The sequence below is a fragment of the Pavona decussata genome, unplaced genomic scaffold (genome assembly GCF_977016875.1).
Source record: "Pavona decussata unplaced genomic scaffold, jaPavDecu1.1 SCAFFOLD_53, whole genome shotgun sequence".
In the NCBI taxonomy this organism is placed as follows: Eukaryota; Metazoa; Cnidaria; class Anthozoa; order Scleractinia; family Agariciidae; genus Pavona; species Pavona decussata.
In genome coordinates this window covers 3,417,955-3,442,541 of record NW_028145475.1, presented here as the reverse complement: position 1 = coordinate 3,442,541, position 24,587 = coordinate 3,417,955, and the positions used below count along the sequence as shown (strand labels likewise).

The 24,587-nt window shown below is 38.9% G+C and overlaps 3 protein-coding genes across 4 annotated transcripts; 2 read left to right on the top strand and 1 right to left on the bottom strand.

The window, feature by feature from the left end:
- Window positions 1-217: 217 nt before the first annotated feature.
- On the top strand, window positions 218-12,002 carry LOC146480535 (ER membrane protein complex subunit 8-like). Its single transcript, XM_085109714.1, has 6 exons — window positions 218-517; window positions 6,107-6,183; window positions 6,327-6,396; window positions 6,582-6,629; window positions 8,817-8,863; window positions 9,722-12,002. The coding sequence occupies exons 1-6, from the start codon at window positions 323-325 to the stop codon at window positions 9,882-9,884; spliced, it is 600 nt and encodes a 199-aa protein (XP_084965840.1). The 5' UTR covers window positions 218-322; the 3' UTR covers window positions 9,885-12,002.
- A 313-nt stretch (window positions 12,003-12,315) lies between these two features.
- LOC146480534 (transmembrane protein 42-like) lies at window positions 12,316-18,585 on the top strand. The gene is made up of 3 exons (XM_085109715.1): window positions 12,316-13,227; window positions 14,334-14,480; window positions 17,487-18,585. Exons 1-3 carry the CDS (start codon window positions 13,045-13,047, stop codon window positions 17,628-17,630), a joined length of 474 nt encoding a protein of 157 aa, XP_084965841.1. The 5' UTR covers window positions 12,316-13,044; the 3' UTR covers window positions 17,631-18,585.
- Window positions 18,586-18,700: 115 nt separating this feature from the next.
- Window positions 18,701-23,192, bottom strand: LOC146480533 (actin-15B-like). 2 transcript variants are annotated; one of them, XM_085109712.1, is made up of 4 exons: window positions 22,597-23,192; window positions 22,413-22,523; window positions 19,903-20,235; window positions 18,701-19,845 (listed from the first exon to the last, which is right to left on the bottom strand). In XM_085109712.1, the coding sequence occupies exons 1-4, from the start codon at window positions 22,852-22,854 to the stop codon at window positions 19,477-19,479; spliced, it is 1,071 nt and encodes a 356-aa protein (XP_084965838.1). In that variant the 5' UTR covers window positions 22,855-23,192; the 3' UTR covers window positions 18,701-19,476. The 2 variants fall into 2 exon arrangements, with proteins under 2 accessions (XP_084965838.1, XP_084965837.1); XM_085109711.1 differs by having other exon boundaries at window positions 18,701-20,235.
- Between the last annotated feature and the right edge of the window lie 1,395 nt (window positions 23,193-24,587).

The following is a 24,587-nucleotide window of genomic DNA, read 5'->3' as shown; positions in this document are numbered from 1 at the left end:
GCTCGTGCCGTGATTCGGGTGAAAGCTGTGTTTTCATAACTACGATAACACCACAATTTTTTCGTGGGTTATTTTACAAAGGATTTCTGTGTCAACGTAGAGTGAGAGGAACACTCGTTGTAGTTTGCAAGAGATGGATGTCACCTCTCCACCCGACCCTCTCCACCCCCGGATGGTTCGGTGCTGTTCTGTGCAAGCGTAATTTTGTGGCGGCGTGGTTACTAAGCACCACGCATCCCTGAATCATCATGGCGGACACATTTATTCTATAAAGTTGGCAACTTTAGATCATGAACTGAAGGCACATAAGAGCATAAAAAGAATGAAATATCATATATCACCGAGGGCATACGCCAAGATCCTTTTACACGCCTCAAAATATCCACACAAGGCCGTAAATGGAGTTCTTTTGGGAGACGAAACCCTTCAAGATGGTGAAGTTTATGTCTTAGATGCTGTTCCTTTGTTTCACATTTGTCTTGGTTTAGCGCCGATGTTAGAAGTTGCCTTGGCTAGGGTAAGGAGACTTTTGACTTATTGTTTTTTGGTGGGCTTTACCACTCTATTTAAGCCTTTGAGGTTAACATTTTAGTGCTTGTAAGTGGGTTGGTCGTATGAGCTCTTTCGCTCAATCAGTTTCACTGCAATAATTTAACAATGATAACTTACGTGACTGGTTTAGCGCATTGTTGAGCGTAAGTAAATTTATTTGAAATTAAAAAAATTCTGTTCTTTTGCTTATGATCTTTTATGTTCCAATCATTGTATTGGGACTAGGGATGACACTGCCGCACACTGTTAACGTGTTAAACAATCATTCATTTTGCAAGACATAATCAGAGATTGCCCAACACATCCAATCAATGACAATAAATAATGGTATCCGGTCAACTCGCCTATGAACAAACTCGCCTACATCTTGTCAGCTCGCCTACATAGGCGACTTCTCTTCCTGACATAGGCCAGTTCACTCAAGTAATGTATGCCTTTTAAATAACTTTATGTTCTATCTAACTCGTTCTTCAATCCATAAACCTAAACAAGCGTGCTATGTTCTAAATTCGCCTACGTAGGCGAGTTACCCAGTAGGCATAGGCGAGTTGGCATAGGCGAGTTTGCACGTAGGCGAGTTGACCGGTATTCTAAATAATAAGCAAATGCAATCGTGATGGCAAATAAAGTATTGTATTGTATTGTTGGTGATTTTAAAATTGATTGATAGATTGGTTTGAGCCAAATTATTGATGAGCAATCAATTGGTCACACGGGGCTGGTTATCTATTACATGTATTATGGATTGCCAAGTGTGCCATGTGACATGACCTCCAGTGAAGATAAAAGTTTGGTTGACTTTTCAATTCTAAGGAGGCAGTGTGACCAAGAAGTTAGAGACACAAACTTGTAATCTGGAAGTCCCAGGTTCAAGGCCCCTCTCTGATCACTAGTTGGGTTTGTTTCCGGGTAGTCCCCTGTTTCAAAATATCCTCAGTCACACTTTGTAAATATTCAGCTGGTAAGCCTCCATGCCGGCTGGGGTTTTTAAAGATGTTTAAGTTTAATATCGGGAACCTATACCAGTCCATAGAAGATCACAAAAATCTCCATCATCGATTGCCTTTTGCTGTGATTGATATAATCGATCAACTGATTTCAATTACCATGGATTTTTGTTGATTGCTATCACTAAAATGTTTATCGCAGTTCTAAACCAAAACACCAACAAAAGTCACAATTGAAGGGCTGGGAGCATAACCGACCTATGTCGAATTTCAGCCCGTTTTTCGATGTAGCTCGGATTTGTCCAAACTTTTGCATGTGTACTGCAATTCGATTGAAAACCATTGTCCAGTATTTTTTTCACGCCGCTTTGTGTTTCGTATTAATGCCATTGAGAAATTTTACCATCTTGTAAAGATATATCGGTAACATTATAGACACTGGATGACCAAAAGGACAATGCACTGAGGATTAAATACTTGTATTCAATATACACTCGTTGTCTTTGAAACACGGCACACGAAAGCGGTGTTTTTCGCGGGAGCAACGAAAAGAATGCTGTCACGCTTTTATTAGATTCTGTTACAAACTACTACGTACGTGACAGGAATGTCCCAAATGTAAACAGTTACATTCTCCAAGAGAAAATGTGTCCATTTCCTGGCGCAAAATCCAGCTTTGTCCCGTTTGTCGACATATCACTCTTGATAACGCAAAATACTAGCATTCTACACGATTAACAGGAAGACATGTAGCCATTTCAACGATTAACAACGATTAACAACGATTAACGGCAGTTCTATTAAAAAGGTAAAGACTATCTATTCTTTTTACCACCAGTCGGTGTTAACCGTTGAAAATCTATGTTAATCGTACTTTTATTGAATCATTGCCTTGAAATTGTCAAGTTAATCGTTACATACCGAATTTCAAGCGTGGCAAACCACAACTAAGGCTTGCAAAAGACCTTGTATATGGCGGGATTTGTCTCTGATGCTCCCGCGGGATTTGATAATCGAATTGAAAAATTCGCCACGGCACAGTCATCACTGCCAAGGAGGGATTCTTTGGACAACATTTCCACCAGTTCCTGTGAACTGCATTCGTCAATTTCGTAACTTTTCAAAAGATCCATAGATGTCGTGCGTTTTCAAACTTCACCAAACAAAAGTGAAAGCAACTAGCCAGTACGATACGCAAGTTGTTTATCCCGACTGCCTTGATCTATTTTGGGCTTATTACAACCCGCAAAAGCAAACCATGATATCATCTCAAACGTTACTTATAGCAACAACAACTAGTGCGACTAAACACGGCTTGTGGACAGTGGAAACTTTTAGCCTACCGATAATTTGGAAAACGACTCTGACGTGGACAAAACCTATAAAAAAATTTGCCTTCCAAGCGCGTTCACTTGTAGAAAAGCAAACTACCAAATCCCCCTCCCCCCCCCCCCCTGACTCAATGTTGTCTTTTGGGTCACGAACAGTTTCCTGGCAAGCATCGCTTCCCACATCAACATTGCATAAGGGGGAGGGGGGGAGGGAGAAGTAACTGTGGTAGAATTATGAAGGGAGAAACAGTAAGTGAGTGGTTTTTTGGCTCTCTGTGTTCGGTTGCCATTGCATAGGGGGAGGGGGTGGGAGGGAGAAGTAAGGAAGTGGTTTTTGTTCTGTTCGTGTTTGGTTTTCTTAAGGAGTTTTGTCCACGATTGTAAAACCGCGAAATGTTTTCCAAACCAGGGAGAGCCAAAATTCGGACAAATCCGTGCGAAACCGAAAGCCGCGCTAAAATTCGACATAGGTCGGTTATGCTCTCAGGCCTTCATATGAGCTATTCCCTACGGGGTTGACCAAATGAATATATGAATATAATATTCATATATTCAATATTATGAGCTATTCCCTACGGGGTTGACCAAATGAATATATGAATATAATATTCATATATTCAATATTATGAGCTATTCCCTACGGGGTTGACCAAATGAATATATGAATATAATATTCATATATTCAATTGAAGGGCTGGGAGCATAACCGACCTATGTCGAATTTCAGCCCGTTTTTCGATGTAGCTCGGATTTGTCCAAACTTTTGCATGTGTACTGCAATTCGATTGAAAACCATTGTCCAGTATTTTTTTCACGCCGCTTTGTGTTTCGTATTAATGCCATTGAGAAATTTTACCATCTTGTAAAGATATATCGGTAACATTATAGACACTGGATGACCAAAAGGACAATGCACTGAGGATTAAATACTTGTATTCAATATACACTCGTTGTCTTTGAAACACGGCACACGAAAGCGGTGTTTTTCGCGGGAGCAACGAAAAGAATGCTGTCACGCTTTTATTAGATTCTGTTACAAACTACTACGTACGTGACAGGAATGTCCCAAATGTAAACAGTTACATTCTCCAAGAGAAAATGTGTCCATTTCCTGGCGCAAAATCCAGCTTTGTCCCGTTTGTCGACATATCACTCTTGATAACGCAAAATACTAGCATTCTACACGATTAACAGGAAGACATGTAGCCATTTCAACGATTAACAGCGATTAACAACGATTAACGGCAGTTCTATTAAAAAGGTAAAGACTATCTATTCTTTTTACCACCAGTCAGTGTTAACCGTTGAAAATCTATGTTAATCGTACTTTTATTGAATCATTGCCTTGAAATTGTCAAGTTAATCGTTACATACCGAATTTCAAGCGTGGCAAACCACAACTAAGGCTTGCAAAAGACCTTGTATATGGCGGGATTTGTCTCTGATGCTCCCGCGGGATTTGATAATCGAATTGAAAAATTCGCCACGGCACAGTCATCACTGCCAAGGAGGGATTCTTTGGACAACATTTCCACCAGTTCCTGTGAACTGCATTCGTCAATTTCGTAACTTTTCAAAAGATCCATAGATGTCGTGCGTTTTCAAACTTCACCAAACAAAAGCGAAAGCAACTAGCCAGTACGATACGCAAGTTGTTTATCCCGACTGCCTTGATCTATTTTGGGCTTATTACAACCCGCAAAAGCAAACCATGATATCATCTCAAACGTTACTTATAGCAACAACAACTAGTGCGACTAAACACGGCTTGTGGACAGTGGAAACTTTTAGCCTACCGATAATTTGGAAAACGACTCTGACGTGGACAAAACCTATAAAAAAATTTGCCTTCCAAGCGCGTTCACTTGTAGAAAAGCAAACTACCAAATCCCCCTCCCCCCCCCCCCCCCCCCTGACTCAATGTTGTCTTTTGGGTCACGAACAGTTTCCTGGCAAGCAGCGCTTCCCACATCAACATTGCATAAGGGGGAGGGGGGGAGGGAGAAGTAACTGTGGTAGAATTATGAAGGGAGAAACAGTAAGTGAGTGGTTTTTTGGCTCTCTGTGTTCGGTTGCCATTGCATAGGGGGAGGGGGTGGGAGGGAGAAGTAAGGAAGTGGTTTTTGTTCTGTTCGTGTTTGGTTTTCTTAAGGAGTTTTGTCCACGATTGTAAAACCGCGAAATGTTTTCCAAACCAGGGAGAGCCAAAATTCGGACAAATCCGTGCGAAACCGAAAGCCGCGCTAAAATTCGACATAGGTCGGTTATGCTCTCAGGCCTTCAATTGCATTCTAGCATTCAAGGTATACATAGTGATTTAAGGTGAATCCATTGAATTGCATTGTGCATTCTTACTGCACATACAGTGTAATTTCTTACATCATTAGCGAGCACATGTTGAAAACATGGTTCGTTTTCCTTGATGCTAAGCCCGGTCAATATCTAAATGGCTATTTTCTCTTAAACAAGCATGGTGAACTATCTTTTTTATCTCGTTATTTTAACTTACCTATTATTCTCTTTATGCTTAAAAATTTTTAAAAAAATTGACGACAGAAAAATGTCTTACCGCCAGAAATATACGCTTGTCCACCACTCATGGGCATAAAATAGTGATACTGAGAACTCGCATGTAAGTAACCAGATATGGCAATAACTGATCAATTAAACTCATTTTTGAAATATTGCAGCTTGTTCGCAGACATGGTGACCTATCTTTGCTATCACAATTCTCAAAATAATATATAATATAACAGAAAGTTTGAGAAAAATATTCACGACAACTTTTGTTTCATGGGCATCACCTTTAAGTGCTTGCAAACCTTTGCAAACACGCTTTTTGTTCATGTGAAACAAGTTACAAAAAAAAAAAATCTCATAGACTCCCAATTTCCCTCCAATTTCTGCATGAGCTTGTGCAAGCTAGTTCAACCAGTCGACAGACCAGATATTATAATTTTTTTGTTCAGGTTTTGTGGGCGGTGGCAAATCAAAATATTGGACAGATATGTGTAGAGGTATTTTTTGTTCACCAACACACAGGGGAACCAAGGACCTCTGATCCCAGGGTAACCCCCCCCCCCTTCCCTCCCAAGAAATAACAATTTAGTATCATTCTTTCCTATAAAAATTCTGGTTTTTGTGACTCCCTACCCACTCAGAATTACCAGTGACCTTCTAAGGTTAGAGAAAGAGATAACAATTGTGCCCTTTAAGTAATGTTATTTTGTAAGTTGATTAGACTTACGTATTGACTGTTTTGTTTTTGTTTTTTAGGTTGATATTCACTGCAAAGAGAGTGGCTTACAAATAGTTGGTTATTATCAAGCAAATGAAAACATTAACGATAATAGGTAGGCTACTTACAAACTCATACCACTTACTGCCACTTACTGAAATGGTTTAATTCCCTGGAGCTTGCTAGTTCTACTGAGACTTTCAAACCTGAAAAAATACTTCTTTCTCTTTATATGACTTGCACTTCTTTTGTTCACAGTCCCAATGCAATATGCTACAAGATTGGTGAGAAAATATGTGATCAATTTAACAATGCTTTTATTTTAATGGTAAGTGAATATATTTCTTTTTCATTTAATATGTTTTTTGCATCTTTTGCTAAGTGAAGTAACTTCTTTCATATCACGTGCACTATAGTGAACCATAAAGTGTCACTTTTGAGTATTATTTTCGTAAAGAAAGAAATTAATCACAAGCAAATCCTAAAGTAATTAATGTTTTCCTTATCTTACAGGTTGATAACACAAAACTGTCTGTACCATGTCAAGAAATAGCTTGTAAGGTAAAATGCTTGATCTTTATCTTTAACAAGTGTACTGCACGTGCAACCTTCTCCCTCAAATGTACATGTACATTAACCCTTTACCCCCCAAGAGTGCCAATTGGCACATAATTCCATAACTCTTTCAATATTTGACAGATTTCTATGAATTTTTGACACAGAGATGATCTTGTGAAGATCTACTCATTAAAAGGATAAAATCGTAACCCCCTCCCATATGTGATATGTTGACCACCCCCATAACTTTTCAACTTTTTTCCCCCAGAGGTTGTGGGTCTTAGTACATCTCTCACATTAATGAACGTGTTGAGAGCTGCAAAATGAGCTATAGTTTAGAGGTATACCTAATATACACAAGGATTGGGACGTTTTTGAACTTTAAAATTTTTACGTTTTAAGGCCATTTATCTCAAAGCCATAACTTTTCTCATTCATAATTATATCAGTTATAAACTACATTCATGAGTAGCTTTAAGATGGTATATCATACATGCACATTGAGTCTGTAGTCTTGGATCTGGAGAAAATGTCGTTTTGCCTTGGGGGTTAAAGGGTTAAATCTTCTTTGAATGTCTGAGTCCTCCATGTAAAGTCAGATTCTGGGTATTGGTTTTATTATTGGTTCAGAAACAATGCATACATGTATGGGCAATGAGCAGCCTTCTGACCTCTCTTTTGTATGCTCCTTGGATAAAAGTGGCAACATAACTGCCTGTAAATTCTGATTGGCTCGTTCTGTTGCAATAATGTTGTCATTGATGAACAGATCAATAGGCCATTTTCATGATGGCATCATTTGACTACAACTACCAGAATTCATTTTGTTTTCCTTTCCAAATCCAAATTTTGTAATCCCAGTGGACAGCAAAGAACAATGGCTCTAATTAGCACGAGAAAACAAAAAACTGAAGGATTCTGGTAGTTGTAGTCAAATGACGCCATAGTGAAATTGAAGGGGTGCGTGGAAAAAAGCCTTAAGTGACATATGATTGACTGCTTAATTCTCCTAGCAAATTGCCTTGTTCTTCCTTGTATGAGCAAAGGAGAATTTGATGTTAGATCAGATGTCACTTAGGGCTTTTTTCCACTCACCCCTTCAATTGTCCTATTGGAAGTTTGTTCGCTTAATTTGGGGCAGTTGGTACGATGCCATTAAATTAATATATCATAAACCTCTCACTTATTGTTAATTATTCTCTCTTTTTATTATCTCTACTCCTTAGATATTTTTATTATTGTTCTTTCCTCCATTTTCTCAAAAATAGGCTTAGTGAGCACCTACAATGTTTTTGTTTTTCGACGTTTTGTCTGTGACATAACAATTTAACTAACCACCACAAATAGCAACAGCTACGTGCAGGTTTATTTAGTGTTATTATGGTATTTGTCAGTTTCTGTGTTGTTGTTGTTGTTGTTGTTGATGGTGGTGGTGTTCTAGTGCATCTCTCACTTGTGGAAAAAGTGCTTCATCTCAGGTTATTCAAGTCAGGGTTGCCATCTTTAGCTGGCCTATTATGGCTGGCAGTGAAGAAAGCCAGATACTAAGAGTGTGAAAATGATTACAGTCGAACCTGTATTAAGCAGTCACCCTCGGGGAATGGCTAAGTGACCGCTTAATACAGGTTGTACAGAATACATCACTTACTTGATTAAGAAAGTTCGGCGATAAAATGGTATGACAAGGGAGAGCATGGTATTGAAACGGACTAGTAAAACATTCACGCCACAATTGTGCAGCTCATTAGAAACTCAATTGCCTGGCACGCTATTTGTTACCATATTTAAGTGGTTTCCTTTTACAAAGTGACCGTTTAAAACAGGTCAAGACAATAGAAATCAGCTTGTTGGGACTTAGTTTTGGGTGACCGTGACCGCTTAATAGAGGTGACCGTTTAATACAGGTCAGGATTACAGTAATTAAGGGAAGTAATTTTCGGGACTTTGACAACTGACCGCTTAATAGAGGGTGACCGCTTAATACGGTACCGCTTAATACAGGTTCGACTGTAAATGACAACAAGAATAGACGAGTTTTCTTTGTTTACGCCTGGCTACGTTCCTACTCAGTATTGGCAACCATATAGATGCTGCATTTTTCAGCTGTCATAAGTGATATCCCTCCCAATTGGAGCATAAATATATTTTATTATTTTGTAGCTTTTTTAATATGTCATCTTTTATTTTTAGTGTTATGCAGTCCAAGACAATAAGTGGAAGCAGAGTGATAAAGATCTGTAAGTGTTAATGAAGTTAATGTTTGTCCAAATAAAGCTAACTGAGAAAGTGACTGTTTGTTTTATGGAAAAATGAAAGTACTCTGTTCCATATAATAGAGGGTTCCCTGGTCAAAAAGCTGATAAAGCAGGCCTTCTGGCCCAACAGATAAATGAAATGATCTCATGATACATGTTGGTCCTCATGGTTTGAAATGAAAGGCCATGGGTGTGAATCACAACACTTTGACCACTATACTGGCTGTGTATCACTATAAGTAACACCTTGGTTGTTGGTGATTAGTGCAAATTATATTAATGTACAGCCAGTCAGTACCATTGCCTGATAAAGTATAGTGGTTGGAACATAGCAGTCTGCACCTATGTGACAGTGACACACTTGTGAGTCAAAAGATTAACTCTGAGCTATCAAATAAAATGATTTTAGGGATATCCTCATGTCAGTTTGACAGAAATTCCTTTTTGGTCCCTCATGTTTTTTTTCTGGAACTCGGAGCACTGAAATACAAAACTAAATAATTAACATTCCAACTCATTGCTTTCAGAAGTCAGTATGAATTATTTAAATTCTTATATTCAATGTATTGTTAGTAGTGCTTTAGCAAATACAGTATGTTGGGGTCATTTTTTTTCTTGGTTTAAAAGTTTTGAAACCAGTTTGATTTTTATTTTCCTTTGTACGGTAATCGCATTCCCATGATCTGAGACAAACGGAAATAAAAATCAAACTGGTTTGGAAATTTTTAAACCAAAACAATCTTGAACCACAACAAATACATGCACTCAGTAAGAGAAGGAATTAACATTCTCTGCAATTCTTCCTGAGTTTAATAGATGCAACTTTGTGTTTCGCCACAGATTGCTTGATGGGGGAGAAGACACACTTAGCCTTACTACAGATCTTCTTGATGGAAAAGCATATCAGAGTCTTATAGACTTTGACAATCACCTTGATGACATCACTCAAGATTGGTTGAACAAAGATATAAATAGACTAGTGGACATATCACTAGCAACCTGAATTTATTGTTTATGATCTAAAATACAGTGGAAACTCCTTAAGTCACTGGCAGGCCATAACAATAATAACAAAGCCCTCTTAAGTTAAGATATGTCTCAAGTATTGTTTCTTTATAACCCTTTAAGCCCTAACAGTGATCAGCATCAAATTTCTCCTTGTAATATTAATACTTATTCAACTCCTGAGTTTATGAGAATTAAAGATATGATCACTCAAGTTGAATTTTCTTTATATTTTAATAACCTCTTCCCAGTACTTTTATAAGAAAAGTATGGGGACAAGAATAGGTGATTTTGTCCTTTGACATGAGGTGTTAAAGGGTTAGCAATAGGCTGTTGTTATGCCAACAACAGACTTTTGTCAAGAAACAATGCTTAAATTTAGGATTACATCTTAACTTAGGAAAGCTTTGTGAATCTGGCCCGAGGACTGTCACTACGTTTTGAAGTGGGTGATGAAGTGGGGCTTAAAGGGGTTAAGAAAATGTCTTCAGAGCTTTTGTTAAAAACCAAAGAGCAAGACTGTAAAAGATGGTGTGATTCCACTGTAATGCCATTTATCGTGATGTCGAAAAGTACTGCTTTTTTTCCCATTTTTAGTGTGTTATATATAATATTTAAAAATTTATTAATGTTATGATCATTAATAGTTATTTCTTTCTTGTATTTTGGGTCAAGTACAAATGTATACTACTTCACTTGAACTGAAGTTAAAAACAGCATTTTATGGTGTTCTAACCAGAGGTTCAAGCTGGCTAGAATGAAGAGCGCTTTGTAAATCTTAATCTTGGTTACAAGGAGAAAAAAATCTGACAATTCTAGGTGGCAAGCACTCCCTTGATTGCCAGTTGCACCCATCACTCATGTTTGACTTGCAACGGACGGCTGCCACACCTTGCACTTTGCTATTGAATAAAGGAAAACTATTGCATTCTATTTGCAGCCAATACTGCACTGCAAATGGTTGATTTCTCTTTACAAGTGTGGAAAACTAAGCATTTTACATTAATTTTGATTAGCATGTTTTTTTTAGTGTGTAGCAACTGTTTCATGTATGTTGGCCTCCTGCACAGTTGTTCCTTTGGGTTCATCATATGCCTGCTAAACAGAGCAGTTGCGTTCGTTTAGAACTGCTCCTTAACGTTATCATTTCAAGCCAATCACAACTGCCTTGGAGTTTAATCCAACAGCCACTGTGAGCATTGTAATCTTTGATTGAAGAATTTTCTTGGCAAAAAAGCTTGTTTCATTTTGAAGCTATCTAGAAAGAATGAACTCTTCAAAAATGGTTTATTTTTGGATCAGTGCAAAGTACATTTAAAATAAAATTAGAAGCATTATGTTGTCTCATACGAAATCACATGGTCATATATCATGTTTTTTACAAGATCTGGATTTTATTGGGGAAGGAACGTGTGATGATCCCAAAGATTGTTGGTGTAAGAGGTTACAGTCATGCATGGATCAAAACAGTGAACTGCTAAATCCTTTGAAGAATCAGACAGGAGACCAAACCACAGATTAAGGGTAATATTTATTAATATTTACACTTACAGCAGTCAATCCACTCATGTGTGACTCACGTGTGACCAGTATTAATTTTTGAAATTTGAACGAAGTTTTGGAATTTACTTGTCAGTTTTGAACATTGCCAATGAGATTTCAGAGTTCCCATAGAAATTTCCCTTGTTTATTAATGGTATAAAGCTATGAATTTTACATTACAGCATTAAGTATTCCCCAAGTATTTGAATCTTTTTTTTTTTTTTTTTTTCAGTTAATGCGTCTTTTTTGGAAAGATTTTCAGAGAAATGTTCAACATACCATTCAAATGCCGGACATTACAAAGAGGAATTTGAATGTTCATTTCGTTCTCGGAAATACTGGTCATGCGTGACATGGATTGACTGCAATATGCCATAAGCCATAAGTGGTTTGCCCTTGCAACCTACAGTGTCCAAGTTTTCTAGTTTACACTGATATTAACTTTCTAAAATAAATATACAGAGAACGTGGCTAAATTGGTGTTACTTCACTCTAGTTAGTTTTAAAAAGTTCAAAGTATTGCTTAAGAACCTTGCCTGTGACTCAGGTTCATTAAAGTTTTGAATTTAACCAACTCTTGTATTTTTACCGGGCTATATAGACATGAATTATCTTTCTACAATAATTTTTCTTATCCAGTAATCAATTAACAGATGACATATAATTAGTTAGCTTGTCCATCTCTTTCAAGGCAGAACCAGATTAGGTGTATTCAGTTGGTCATATAATTTATAGAATAATCTGACTAAATGGAATAATAGAGTTGTTACCTTCTGCAAGATTCTGTAACATGCATTTGAAATACAGTGCTTTTGCTGGAACATGCATCTTGCATTCAAACAGTTAACACAGATACACAGTGCTGATCAGTCTCCACAAACTTTACTTGAAAAAATTGAAACTTTTTTAGTTTATGATAAAATGATTTAGTTAACTAACTCACAGACTCACTATAAACTTACTATCGAAGTGAAAACCTTATCTTCAATAGGCTCTTTTTATTCTGTAAGATCAGATATTGTTATGCAAATCCATCCAATGCCCCAGTGCTTACATTTGATTTCCAGGAAGGGGAAATTAGCACTTCGAGAGGGGACATTACAACATTACAAAGTCCCCTCCCTTACCCGGTAAAGGTTCTTTTTGCAGTTGGTTACAGTTTTATTTTCATCGTCACCACTGCCACCGTCATCATCACTCTTCACCCTGCTTGGTGTATATTCAGCTCCAACATTCTGATCCCACAGCCTGGTCCAAGACAACCTCGTAACGAGGATGATTCGTCTTCAAAGCTCCGTTTGCTTAGTAGGTTGAAGGCTACTGTTTCCTACCCCCTTGAAGGGTGGGCATGGCTACACGTACAGGTACGCCCACTTCTAAGTCTATGGCCACTGTTCTTTCACACTCCAATAACAACAGATAGCCCCTCCGACTCCCCAAGTACTTTCCTTATCCTTCTTCCCCCTGGCCCTTGGCTTTGAACATTGTCAGTGGTTAACCTGTGGAAGAAGTCGAGACGTGATCCTGGGTTTCCTGTGACTTACCACTTTCGCCCAATCCCCTAAGGCTACGCTAGGAATGCCTGGTTTATTTGGTGCATACATGGTGCTCTTTTGATGCTAAAACACGATTTTGTGATGATTGGATTTGTTTCTGCTCTATCTGCTGGTTTCTGTGCAGCGATAGCATCCACGTGCGCAAAACTTGCCATGTCTCCAGAGCTTCAGAAGAGTTTTTGGTGTGATTTTTTACTTCAAAATGTCTTCCATGGTTCCACGTTTACATCACTCTGTCAAATGGTAAGTTCAAATTGTTCATTGTTTCCTTCCCGCCTTGCGAGCCTCTTTGCAAAATCACGCCCTGATCGATGTCATAGCTGTAGGTTAACATGCTGAATCCTTGTATGACGATTTTGAATTAGTTGTGGGATATCGTTCCTCGTTTTTCTCGAGATTGTAGAGTTCGCAAAGGACGACTGCGAGCGCGCGAAATCGGAAAGTCAACGCGCGCTGAAACAAGGAAGAAGAACAGCGAGAAGAAGACCAATCCGAAAGTTGTTCAAAGAGCGGAGAACTTAATAAATGACCGTTTTATGCTAGAGGACGCATTCGTCCAGACGGATAATGCATCTTGTGCCCGTCTTTATACTAGAGACGCACAACCAAATGTTTGCCCAAATTATGTAATTTTCCAGTAGCCTTTTTCAGGCCTGGGTCTCTAGAATCCATACCCATTTCTGTAAAATCCATATCTGTTTTCAGATAAAAATGGTTAAAATCTATCCCCCAGAGCAAAATGGCTCAAAAACCATACTCTTTGGGGGTCGTGCATACCAGTACCTATATGGCTTATGTAGGGGAGCCCCCCCCCCCCCCCCCAGGGGTGTACTGCATCTCCAGAGAGCCCGTTGGTTATTCCAATTTTGGTACAAATGAATGACTCTCCCCATATATATGTAGATGACTGTATAGGTATGAGGTACAGCATTTCAAATGCTCAAATCAGATCCCATCCAGTGGCTCACAGACAGATAAGCAGATTTGGAAGACTGACAGTTGACAGCTGGCAGACAGACTCCCATATAAAAGTGACGGGGTGATCGTTGGAAATTTTGAAAGAACCCCTAAAAGTGACCAGAATTCTGTTTTGGGGATGTGCTCTAAACAATTTTTTACTCCTAAGAGGTACCCAATCAGTTGATTGACATTTACTCCCTCTCATATTTTTTGGCTCAATACCGTAAAAGGTATGTACCACCATATCTCTAACAGAAGTCATTTTAGATTTTAGCACCCCAAGGGGTACAAAACCATGAATTTTAAAAACTGGAAAGCTATGTAAAGCAATCACCCCCATCACTTTTATATTGCTAGCACACTGACCCTGAAATATCTCATAATTTCAGACTGTCGTTGCAGCAAGGGTGTCATCCTTTCTACTGGTGTTCTTTTTCAATGCCTTGATGTGGACACTTTTTGTGAAGTCTTTAAGAGGCTCTTCTTCTTCAGCCACAGCAACAGTGACGAACACGGGCTCAAATTTCATCTGTACTGTAAGTCCTTACACAATCCACTCCCTCACCCCCACCCCAAGAAAAAATCTCCAGTATCAAACTTTAAAAAATTACATAAAGACATAGCCTCCCTTACAGATGTTCTTTTGGCTCATCATGCAATCTTCCTTTCCCAACAAGAAAGATTGCGTGACAAGCCATAAGAGCGTCGACTGTGAGGGACGCTAATAAAGACATGAACTTTCTTCACATTACAGTTCAATGAAATTGTATTGAAATTGTATCTCAAAATGTAATTTCTGTGCTGATAAGGTTTCTGAACTGGTGCAAACAAGTTCATTTTCGCTTCATTTGATTGTTATTTTAAGTTTAATGTCAACATGCCTTTTGTGTATGTGCTGCACATAATAAGAAATTGACTCCAGGTTATGCCATCACTTAATTTATTACATTCCAGTGCCTTCTTGGGAAGGAGAATTTTGTCTTAAATAAAAATCACAGTAAATATTATTCATAGAATCTGGGGTAATTTAATATACAACTTTTACACAAGTTTGTAGTTTACAAACTAGGTTGTTGGTTTGTCACTCGCATACCAAAATAAAGTCCGGTAACTGAAGGTGTTGACAAATATTTCAGATAAATATTAGTGATAATAATATCTGACATTTCAATGACTCCTTGTCAACTCCATGTCAAATCAATGTATTCATTGACGATGACAACATAGAGTCATCAAAACTTTGTCTGATATTATCGCTAAGTTTTGTTTGTACTTGATTTCTAAGTGAGCGTGTAATCACAAGGACACATTGTTGGTTAAAAGTGTTTAATAAATTGGCCCCTGTATTGAGACAGGGTCATGCAATAGTGTCCACTCTTTACAACAAAACCCGTAAAAATCAATTTGCATTTGTTCTAGTAATTAATCTTGTGATCACTAATTATGCATAGCACATGTATCATTCATGTTTTGTAAATTCACCATCAATTTTCTACATGTTCAGTTGATGGTGAACCTGTTTGGAAGCTATCTTCAGAAACAATGCTTGCATATTTGCTGAAAAAAGATACTCTAAAAAGAGTTATACAAAAGTCATGAGACAATAATAGCATCTCCTTCATTTTTTGTTCACTTGATTCACTGCAGCTAAACCTCGGAGAATCAAATCCTCCAAGAAAACGTTTCTCTCTGTTATATAACAATCTTATCTTTTTTCATCTGAAGATTCGAAAATTCGAAAGCTTTATGATTTGTAAAATACACAGCTATTTTACTCTACCTAACTGTAAATAACCCCATTTTATCAACCTTCCATCAAGGCATTTTCTTCTGTGCTGCAAATTTTACACTCTTCATAAGGCAGAGCTGTCATTAACCCTTTAAGCTTTAACAGTGATCAGCATCAAATTTCTCCTTGCAATATCAATGCTCATTCAACCCCCGAGGTCACGAGAATTAAGGATGTGATCACCCAAGGTAAATTTTCTTGACATTTTAATAACCTCTCCAAAGTGCTTTTATAAGAACAGTATGGGGACAAGATAGGAGAATTTGCTCTTTGATGCTAAGGTTTAAAGTGTTAAGGGCCATTACCAGTAACGCCGGTTACTGCTAAAAACCCTTGATGGGACCTTGACGCTATTAGAGGATCTTCACTACTGCAAGCTCCTTTTACTCACAGAGTAACAAGTTTGTTTTGGGTGTGAAGCTCACTGCAACATGTGGCTCAAAACGTATTGGAAACCCTGCAAGGTGTCAGTTCAAACTCCCTTCCCATTCTCTCACCTTCATGAGTCCATTGCTGTCTTGTGAGTGCAGACATTTTCATTGACCTTTGCTAGTCTTTGTGGGTTTTGTGCTGTGGTGAGGTGCTGTAGTTTTGTTGACAATCTTTCTTTGCAAGCTCGATGGTTTAAATAACTTGCAAGGAAAGGTGTCAGAAATCAGTACCCAGAGTAGGTATAATCTGAGAAATTTGTGGAAGGACAAATGATTATAAGTTATGGTATGGTAGGCGTATCATCCATTCCTTCTTCCCATGTTGGTCAATAGGGCGGGAAATCAATTCCCTGCATCGACCGCTGTCCAGCGCAGACGGTGGAGGCTTTTGCCAAAGATCTTAATCCCGACACCTGTAATTCTCTCTTTTGGTCTTGTGGTTTGCCTTCTGGTGCCCAGGTAAAGGCAGTACACAGGATGTCTCCTTTCTCCTTTTATAGCACATGGCCATGTTTCTTTTTCACTCGATTGCTGACAAGCTCCGATTTTGCTTTTCTTCTCACTTTTTTGAAGGTTGCTCACTTTCATCGGCCAATATTTCGTGAAGTCCTAATGAGGATTCTCCGAAAAAGTCTCGAAACCTTAGAACAAAATAACAATCATATTGGATTTGAAGTAAGGAGATGCTTGAGGTCAAATGTGTACAACAACTCAAGCAATAACAGCTAGTCTTATGTCACTGCATGTCGACGTTTTCAAAAGAATTAAAAGGTCTTAAAATTCCAACATGCTTGTCAACCATTAGTAAAAATGATCATACCGATACATAGACTTTCTAAAAGTCCATTAAATTTTTTTTCCCTTGTTGGTTAAAGCTCGCTTCGCTCGTTACAAAGAACTTTTTTATATGACTTATGAGCTCGACTTGTAGCAAGTCTAGCCGATACAGTATCCTATGTAGGAGTACCAATGTCCTCTGCCTTGTGTTGCTGAGGGCTCGAAACATCAACCTCGAGATTGTTAAAGATCTTAAAAGTCCAACCCGCGAACCATTTTTACGTCGATCACAGCGCTATTTTATTGAGGGGTGACAATCTTGTTCTTCCTTGTGTTGTTGGAAACTGTGACAAAGTGCTCATGACTTCCGGTTGCGTCACAATGACGTCATTACGTCATGCTTCGCTGAACGTGTGCATGCTTTCCGTTTTGAGAGCGAGTGTCTTTGTAGTCCGTTGTGTTTGTAATTAAAGTTTACGTTGGAACCCTGTAAGACCTGAGTTTTTCACAGAAACCGCACACTGAAATAGGTTTGTTTGTTGCAGGCTCTTCTAGGTTGCTTGCTGTTTGGTGAGACATTGTCCATGCGATGGTGGTTAGGCACGTCTTTGATCCTCACTGGTTTGATTCTGATTCACTATAACAGTGCACCCTTAACTGAAGATCACCCAGATACCAAGAAAGAGTAACCAATCAGTATAGGGCAAAGGTACTGTACTGTCCTGCCAATCAGAGGCGTTTGTGGGCTGTTATCACATCCGGTTAGCTGCAACAAACTTCAATTCATTATCCAATAAACCATGCAATCAGAAGCCGAAAGAAATTTAATGCAGCCGGTGCCAAACGAATGAAAACCAAGCTACCATCGGTTCCGTTTCTCTTCTTTGGAGAAGAAGAATGTTTACTGTGATTTTTTTCCATTATATTGCGCGGGATTTGTTAACTTGCGGAAGCAAACATCACCACCTTAAACAGTTGACCGGCCACCGCCCTTTTTAAAAGCATCTTCGATCTTAAACTTTTATCTTAAAAGATAGCTAGCTTTTGTCGGTTTCCTCTTATTACGTGAGGCCCTCCTCTAATGTAAAACACTGCTGATATCGGTTTTTCTCTCAGTACAACCACCTCGTTATCACGGACAATTTTCTTGGTCCCGACGGAAAGACAACGCATTTCCCTTTGGTTAAAACTACAAAGAATAAACGCACCTTCGCTCAATTCTCCTTTACACTTTTTTTTTGTAAGAACCTTTTTGATAAGAACGTTGAGGCTGAGATTAACTAAAATATGAGAACATACTAAGAACATTACCCAGGCTGAGAGTCAGTTAAGACCAGTTAAAGCAATCCTTGTTGGTTAATGAAAACACCAAAGGAATCGATACGTTTTCACTTGTTTCAAACTGGTTCGTTTGCATCTTCGATCTGACGCACAAATTAATTGGTAAACTCGACGCGATTTAGAGTTACCTACATCTAGTGCTGGTCCTCTTACAACTCTTAACTGATTCCTTACCTTTTTAAACGTTTAGGGTCATGCAGTTACTATATCTAAGCATGGACTGCTGCTGACGGTAGCAAGAAGGATTGCATCCCAGACTAGGAAAAATATTTATCTTCTTAAAATAAAACAGTTATAAACAGATTTGGAGGCCCACTGATTGTTTTAAGCTACTTCCTAAGTTAGAATTCGTTTAAATAACTGGCCCTTAATGTCTTAAACAAATGTGTGAGTGTCAAAGATTAAGATAAGCTGAACGTTTGAGGTTTGTCCTGTTTATTTACACAATCAAAACAGAACAACTATAGTTGTCCGATTTTATATCCATCGTGCGACTTTTTCGCGAAAATAGGACGTCACATTTTTAGGTCTAAATTGTTCTAATCTAATCACAGTATAATAAAATTGAGTGAGCCAATCAGCTCGCATCATGCATTGACCACCACTGGCTGATTTTTTTTTTTTTTCCCACAGTAAAGCACGCGTCTCAGAAATTAATCGGAGTGCTACAAAATAAATAAACCCCCTTTCCGATTTGCTAGTACAGCAAATGATAATGCTCTCAGCTGTAAGATTGTCGTTAATATTTCAAAGCTACCCTCGAAGCTTCGTTTCTCGGCCAACTGTTCATTTTTCAGAAAATGTTTCAGCTTCGGACAGTATTCTTCGATATTCTTCCGCTTGAATGGGTTTGTTTACTAAATAAAGTTGCCGTAACACATCCTCTTTAACTCTTTTCCTGTGGGAGGCGACGTGGTCGAGTGGTTAGAGGCGCAGATTCGTAATCTGGAAGCCCCAGGTTCGAGTCCCCTCTCTGATCACTAGCTTGGATTTGTTCCGGGGTTGTCCCCTATTCAGATCCTCTTCCACACTTAGTATGAAAATAGCCAACTGTAAGCCTCCCTGCCAGTTGGGATTTTTAAAGAGTCTCTGTCCTGTTTAAAATGTTTGTTTGATTACACAGCCCTACAAACTTCTAGCTTTAAATCTAACTGTCTGTAAAGAAATTTACTTTATTTAATAAGCGGAAAGTGGCTAGAAGCATTTCCGATGGACAATGCTAGGACCATGCTCGTCGTATTCTGCTTTAAAGATCCACATATTTGCTAAATTCAGCTGTGCGGCCAGTACGGATCCTCCCTTCCATACGGACAGATCACGTTTTGCAGGAGCAATGATCTTAACATTTGGCTCGAGAGAGGCAATTTCTTTTTCCATTCTCTCTGTAAATCCCTGAAACAAGGTATTGCCACCTGACAGCACCGTGTTGGCGAATAACTCTTTACGGACGTCTTCATGGCACTTCATGGCAGAACTGTGAATGGTTTGGTGGATGCCTTGGGTGTCCTCTTTACCAATTAAGGCGGGCTGGAACAAGCACTCTGGAGCACGGAATCTCTCAGTACTAAGACCAACATACCGAGAATCTGGGAGTTCGTAGCTTTGGTTCATTTTTGTACTGGAATCAGCGGTATTCATTTCATGCGTGAAATCTTGAGCAACAAAGCACAGTTTCTCCTTTATATCACGTGCTATCTCGAGCTCAGATGTGGTGGTGAATGAGTAACCCTTTTCCATCAGAAGTTTTATAAGGTACTCGGTCACCTGTCTGCCAGCCAATTCAGAGCGGAGGATGGCATGAGGAATAGCGTAACCTTCAAATATGGGAACTGCGTTACTGAAACCATCACCACTGTCAAACACCACACCAGCTGTGCGACCGGATGAGTAGAAAGCTAGTACTGGTTGCATTGCAATATACATAGCTGGAACATTGAAAGTCTCAAACATAATCTGTTGAAACGAAAATGGAAAGTTCAAATTGATTTAAATGGTACTTCCTATTTAGTTACTGGATTCACCAAGCAATTAGTAGCGTTTAATATTATTAATCCATAAATATTCCTGGGATTAATACAAATACTTTAACTTGAGTCAGCTGCCAAAAGGCAGACACAGAGGTTTAGCCACTTTCAACTTGTGAAGGTGACTCGGCTAGTGAAGGATCGGTTATGAAGGCCAGTACGTAATTCCAACTACAATTTTAAATATACAGCTAGAACCTTCGGTTTCCTGGCAGACGCAACAAAGAAGAGCTTTGGAATCGAGAATGATGCCAAATCTTGCCAAATAAATCACGTGATCCATCAAACTGCTTGTTCTCTTCCAAACACCTAGCCTTTGAGCATGTCCTCCTTTCTCTCACTGCCTTTCTTAGGTTGCCACCAGTCCGTTTTCTGGATTGTCGAGTGAGCGAGGTATCAAGAACGCGAAGAGAGCCGCATTTTGATACCTCCAGGTTTGGTTCTTTCGCGCGACCGCAAGGATGCTCGCCCTCTCGACTACACTTAGAGGGACGCTAGCAGTATAAAACTTTCAAGGTTTTGTTGTTGTGGTTTGTTTGTTTGTTTGTTTGTTTTTTCGCAAGAACAGAGCTAACTAGCAGGTCACCAAGCACCTCAAAATAACAAGGCCATGTGAATTCTCTCAAAAATAATTTTAAAAGAAAGGATCTTTTAATTCAGAAATAAAAAAAAAACCCGCACAAATGACCAAAATCACCTAAAAGAAATGTCTTTCATAAAAAGAGTCTTGTTGTTCACCTTTGCCAGATGGACCCATACAATTTGATATTAAAATTCCCATTTCAGATCATGAGCGTTTCTCCAGCTGGAGAATTGTTCGAAGCCGTTCTTTGAGCCTGAGTGGTCCATACGGCCGGAGCTTAACCCGGTTTCCGTAGCATTAAACGACTTGTAGTACTGCTACTTCCCCCTTGAATGGGATGTTAGTCTATCGCATGCAGGGTTGCCCTAAGCAGTATGTCGCCGGTACCCGTTCTAGTGCTTAGTAAAGAGAGACTGTGGAGCAAAGTGTCTTGTGCAACGAATCAACACGGCATTTCAAAGGATCAACGTGAGCGGGAACCACCGACCCTCCGATCTGCCGACCGTCCGATTGAAAGTCCGACGCGCTAATCATACACTGACACCACCGCGGCTCCACTCCTTTCCCGATCTATGTTGGTAAATAATGTTCCCATGCACACATGAATTTTTCTGAAGTTTGAAACAAAACGATTTTCAGAATCGAGTCACATGATCTAAATCTCTTGGTTTAACAATAAAGTTAACACTGTATTAGTCTATTCATAGTTTACGCATTTTAGGGGTATCTGGTGTCATCTTCGTAATAACATCTGTTGCTTAGAAGTAGTAATTGCATACTTTCAAAATGGACGCCTTTCTTCCGCTTCCTCTTCTTCAAAACTCATTATGTTACGACTTTCAGATAACCCTTTTTCGTGCTGATTGGAACGGACTTATACAGAGATCGCCTCAAGCCTCTGTCATAATTATGCATCTCAGATCGTATTATTAATATGCACAAAACAAAAACTATTTATTGGGGAACTGAGTATTTTACAGATTAGCGTGGTAGAATTTTTTTCATTCAACGAAGATCTTTCAGTCTCTTTTTCGTTACTCGTGATCACGATTTGTTGTTACAATGTAACTAAACCTTGCAGCTGCCTCGTTGCTCTTTAATGATCTTTAATTTGTAAAGTGTGAAAGCGGATGTAATTCTTTTCACAACGCATCATCGCGTTTTGGTGTCCGTCACGAAATGTTGTAAACCAAGATCAACAAAGCGTTCAGTCGGTCGTGGCTGTCTAATGAGTGTAAGCCAAGACCGATCGATATTACTCCAAATTGAGCTTTTTCATCACTTTTTTACGGTACAATCGTTATGTGATTTACGTTTACGTGGCCAATATATAAATATTACGGCCATTAAACTTTGTATAATATCTTTCATCTCCACAAAGCGCGTAAGAAGTCATCCAATCCGTGTATCGGATCCAGTAAAAGAAAGCAAGGAAATATGGCAGCAAAAGTAAATCGCAAAACTTCAGATGAATGAACTAATATGTACAAATGTGCAAGTTATCTTGTGAGGAAGGTTTTTACCTTGGTTGTCTTTTCTCTGTTAGGTCTGGGATTGAAAGGAGCTTCTGTCAACAGAATGGAGTGTTCCTCGGTATCTATGCGGAGCTGTTCGAAAAAAGTATCATGCCAAATCTGCAATGTAGAATAGAATTTCTCGTTTACAAGAACTCAGCAAGTAGATTTTGTTCGAGCTTCGACTCCTTACCCTTTCCATATCATCCCAGTTTGTTATGATGCCTTTTTCGATGGGATAACGAAAATCCAGAACGCTTCGTCTTTTCATTGCGCCGTGGCCGACGTAAATGTCGTTCGATTTCACATGAGAGTAATCCGCCATGCCTTGTTTTGGGCGACCAGTGATGGAGGGAAAAATTAGCTGAGGAACATCGTCTCCGGCAAAACCAACTTTAGAGTTACAAGAACCGTTATCCACAATAATGACGGGAAACTCTCCGTCGGCCATGATTTATGACAAATGCTACTCTGCAGTGATAAAGAAGAACGAATACTTATACAAAATAATGTAAATAGCAGTGTGTATAACTGGATGCAAATTCTTTTCCGCTTTACCTTGAGTGATGACGTCACAAAACAAATCATGGCAATGGCATCATAATATCAATATCAAAAACCCGATATCGAAAAAACTGCCAGATATAGGTAAATATTGTATTTGTTTGGGATTGTTTTGAAAAACTAGTATCGACTCATCCTTATTGTTGACCCGATGGCCACTGTCTCTTGTTTTCCCGCGCTTCGAATAAAATTCTCTCAATTTCAAACATTGCATTGCGCTGGATGTTATTAAAACCGGGAACGGGAAACGGGAGTCTGGGAACGAGTGTACAGCGGTATTCCCTGTAAGAATTCAAAATAGGCTATTTAATTCAACTTAAGAGCCACTGTCTGTAAATATCGAGAATCCGGCGTCAGTCGTGAAATTTTCAATTTCTTCATATTTTGCCCAAATAACCTCTATAGTGAGTTATTTTCGAAAATACGATTCAAAGGACCTGAAGCGCTTTAGTTTTTTCGAAATCTAACTTCTAAGAAAGTTCGAAAAACGCCATTTTGGCCTTCCGGCGGCGTCGAAACTACGATAAAATTATGCATTTTCTTTTCGCTCGTTCAGATCAACGCAATAACATCTATCGATGTACTTTGCTTAACTCATAACAGAACTCTTGATCTCCCTGAAACGCTAAATTATTTTGAGAAAGCTGTTGAAAACTGCTTGTTTTTGGCTGTGACAATTACCCTTGTTACAGCGCTTTAGCGGATAAGGTAATTTTAGCTAACTTTAACAGCAACAAAAGCCCACTGGTACATGTAATTTGAAGTTGAAACTAGCATGGTCTTAAAGCCCATTCTTTATAGTTTGTTGTACAAAAATTGCTAAGGCGGCCCGACAAAAGTGTCCTGTCGAGAGACGGAAACGTGAAGTGTACTTTCTGGAATTTCGACCTTTCACGAAGCGAACATGAAGCATCCCGATTCCGAACAGAACCGCACATTGTAAAATCTACCGATGGAAACCTGTTTCGAAATCCTGGATGCATCAAAACAGTCTTGTACTCAAAGCTACACTCCCTTTTGATTGAAAATATTATTATGTTAACACTTGTGGAAAACAGGAGACGTGAAGTTCAAGGCGTGAAAAATGTAATTCAACGCCGCGCCGAGCAGATATCTACAGTACCACGCACGTGTACACGACGCAAGATTGCTATTTCGTTGCGCTATTATTTTACCGCTAAAACTAAAAAGAAGATCCTCAATATCATGCATGTTGTCGTCTTCCTTCGTTCATTCTTATCTCGAGATTTTAAAGCTCTGAAGGGAACACGCCACACGCCAAAAAAACAAAACAAAACAAACAAACAGGACGATCAAATTCCAAGACAAACGAAATAGCTACAAATCCAGGCCCGATTTAGTATTCAGTTGATTAAGACAACCGCACATTTATTTTATATTCCAGTGATAAGGCATAATGTACATCAAATTATTACGTAGACAAAGTAAAAACAAACTATAGGCAATGTCAAAGTACCATGGGAAAGCAACTGTTAATAAGGTAAACAAAACAATTTCAACCTCACCGGTCTTTTTGCAATTCTTGAGAAAATGTAGTGGAATTCCTTGCTTCTATAGTTATGTATGCCAAACTTGCTTCTATAGGTATATCTGGCAACC

What these genes read in the sequence shown, in the direction of transcription:
- LOC146480534 (XM_085109715.1), top strand. Translation starts at nt 13,045, where the DNA reads ATGCTAAAACACGATTTTGTGATGATTGGATTTGTTTCTGCTCTATCT. An exon ending in TTACATCACTCTGTCAAATG is followed by an intron (nt 13,228 to 14,333) that starts GTAAGTTCAAAT and finishes TCATAATTTCAG; the next exon opens with ACTGTCGTTGCAGCAAGGGT. An exon ending in GCTCAAATTTCATCTGTACT is followed by an intron (nt 14,481 to 17,486) that starts GTAAGTCCTTAC and finishes TGTTTGTTGCAG; the next exon opens with GCTCTTCTAGGTTGCTTGCT.
- LOC146480533 (XM_085109711.1), bottom strand. Translation starts at nt 22,854, where the DNA reads ATGGCCGACGGAGAGTTTCCCGTCATTATTGTGGATAACGGTTCTTGT. An exon ending in ACTGGGATGATATGGAAAGG is followed by an intron (nt 22,524 to 22,596) that starts GTAAGGAGTCGA and finishes TCTACATTGCAG; the next exon opens with ATTTGGCATGATACTTTTTT. An exon ending in ACAGAGAAAAGACAACCAAG is followed by an intron (nt 20,236 to 22,412) that starts GTAAAAACCTTC and finishes TCGTTTCAACAG; the next exon opens with ATTATGTTTGAGACTTTCAA.
- LOC146480535 (XM_085109714.1), top strand. Translation starts at nt 323, where the DNA reads ATGAAATATCATATATCACCGAGGGCATACGCCAAGATCCTTTTACAC. An exon ending in TAGAAGTTGCCTTGGCTAGG is followed by an intron (nt 518 to 6,106) that starts GTAAGGAGACTT and finishes TTTGTTTTTTAG; the next exon opens with GTTGATATTCACTGCAAAGA. An exon ending in GTCAAGAAATAGCTTGTAAG is followed by an intron (nt 6,630 to 8,816) that starts GTAAAATGCTTG and finishes TTTTATTTTTAG; the next exon opens with TGTTATGCAGTCCAAGACAA.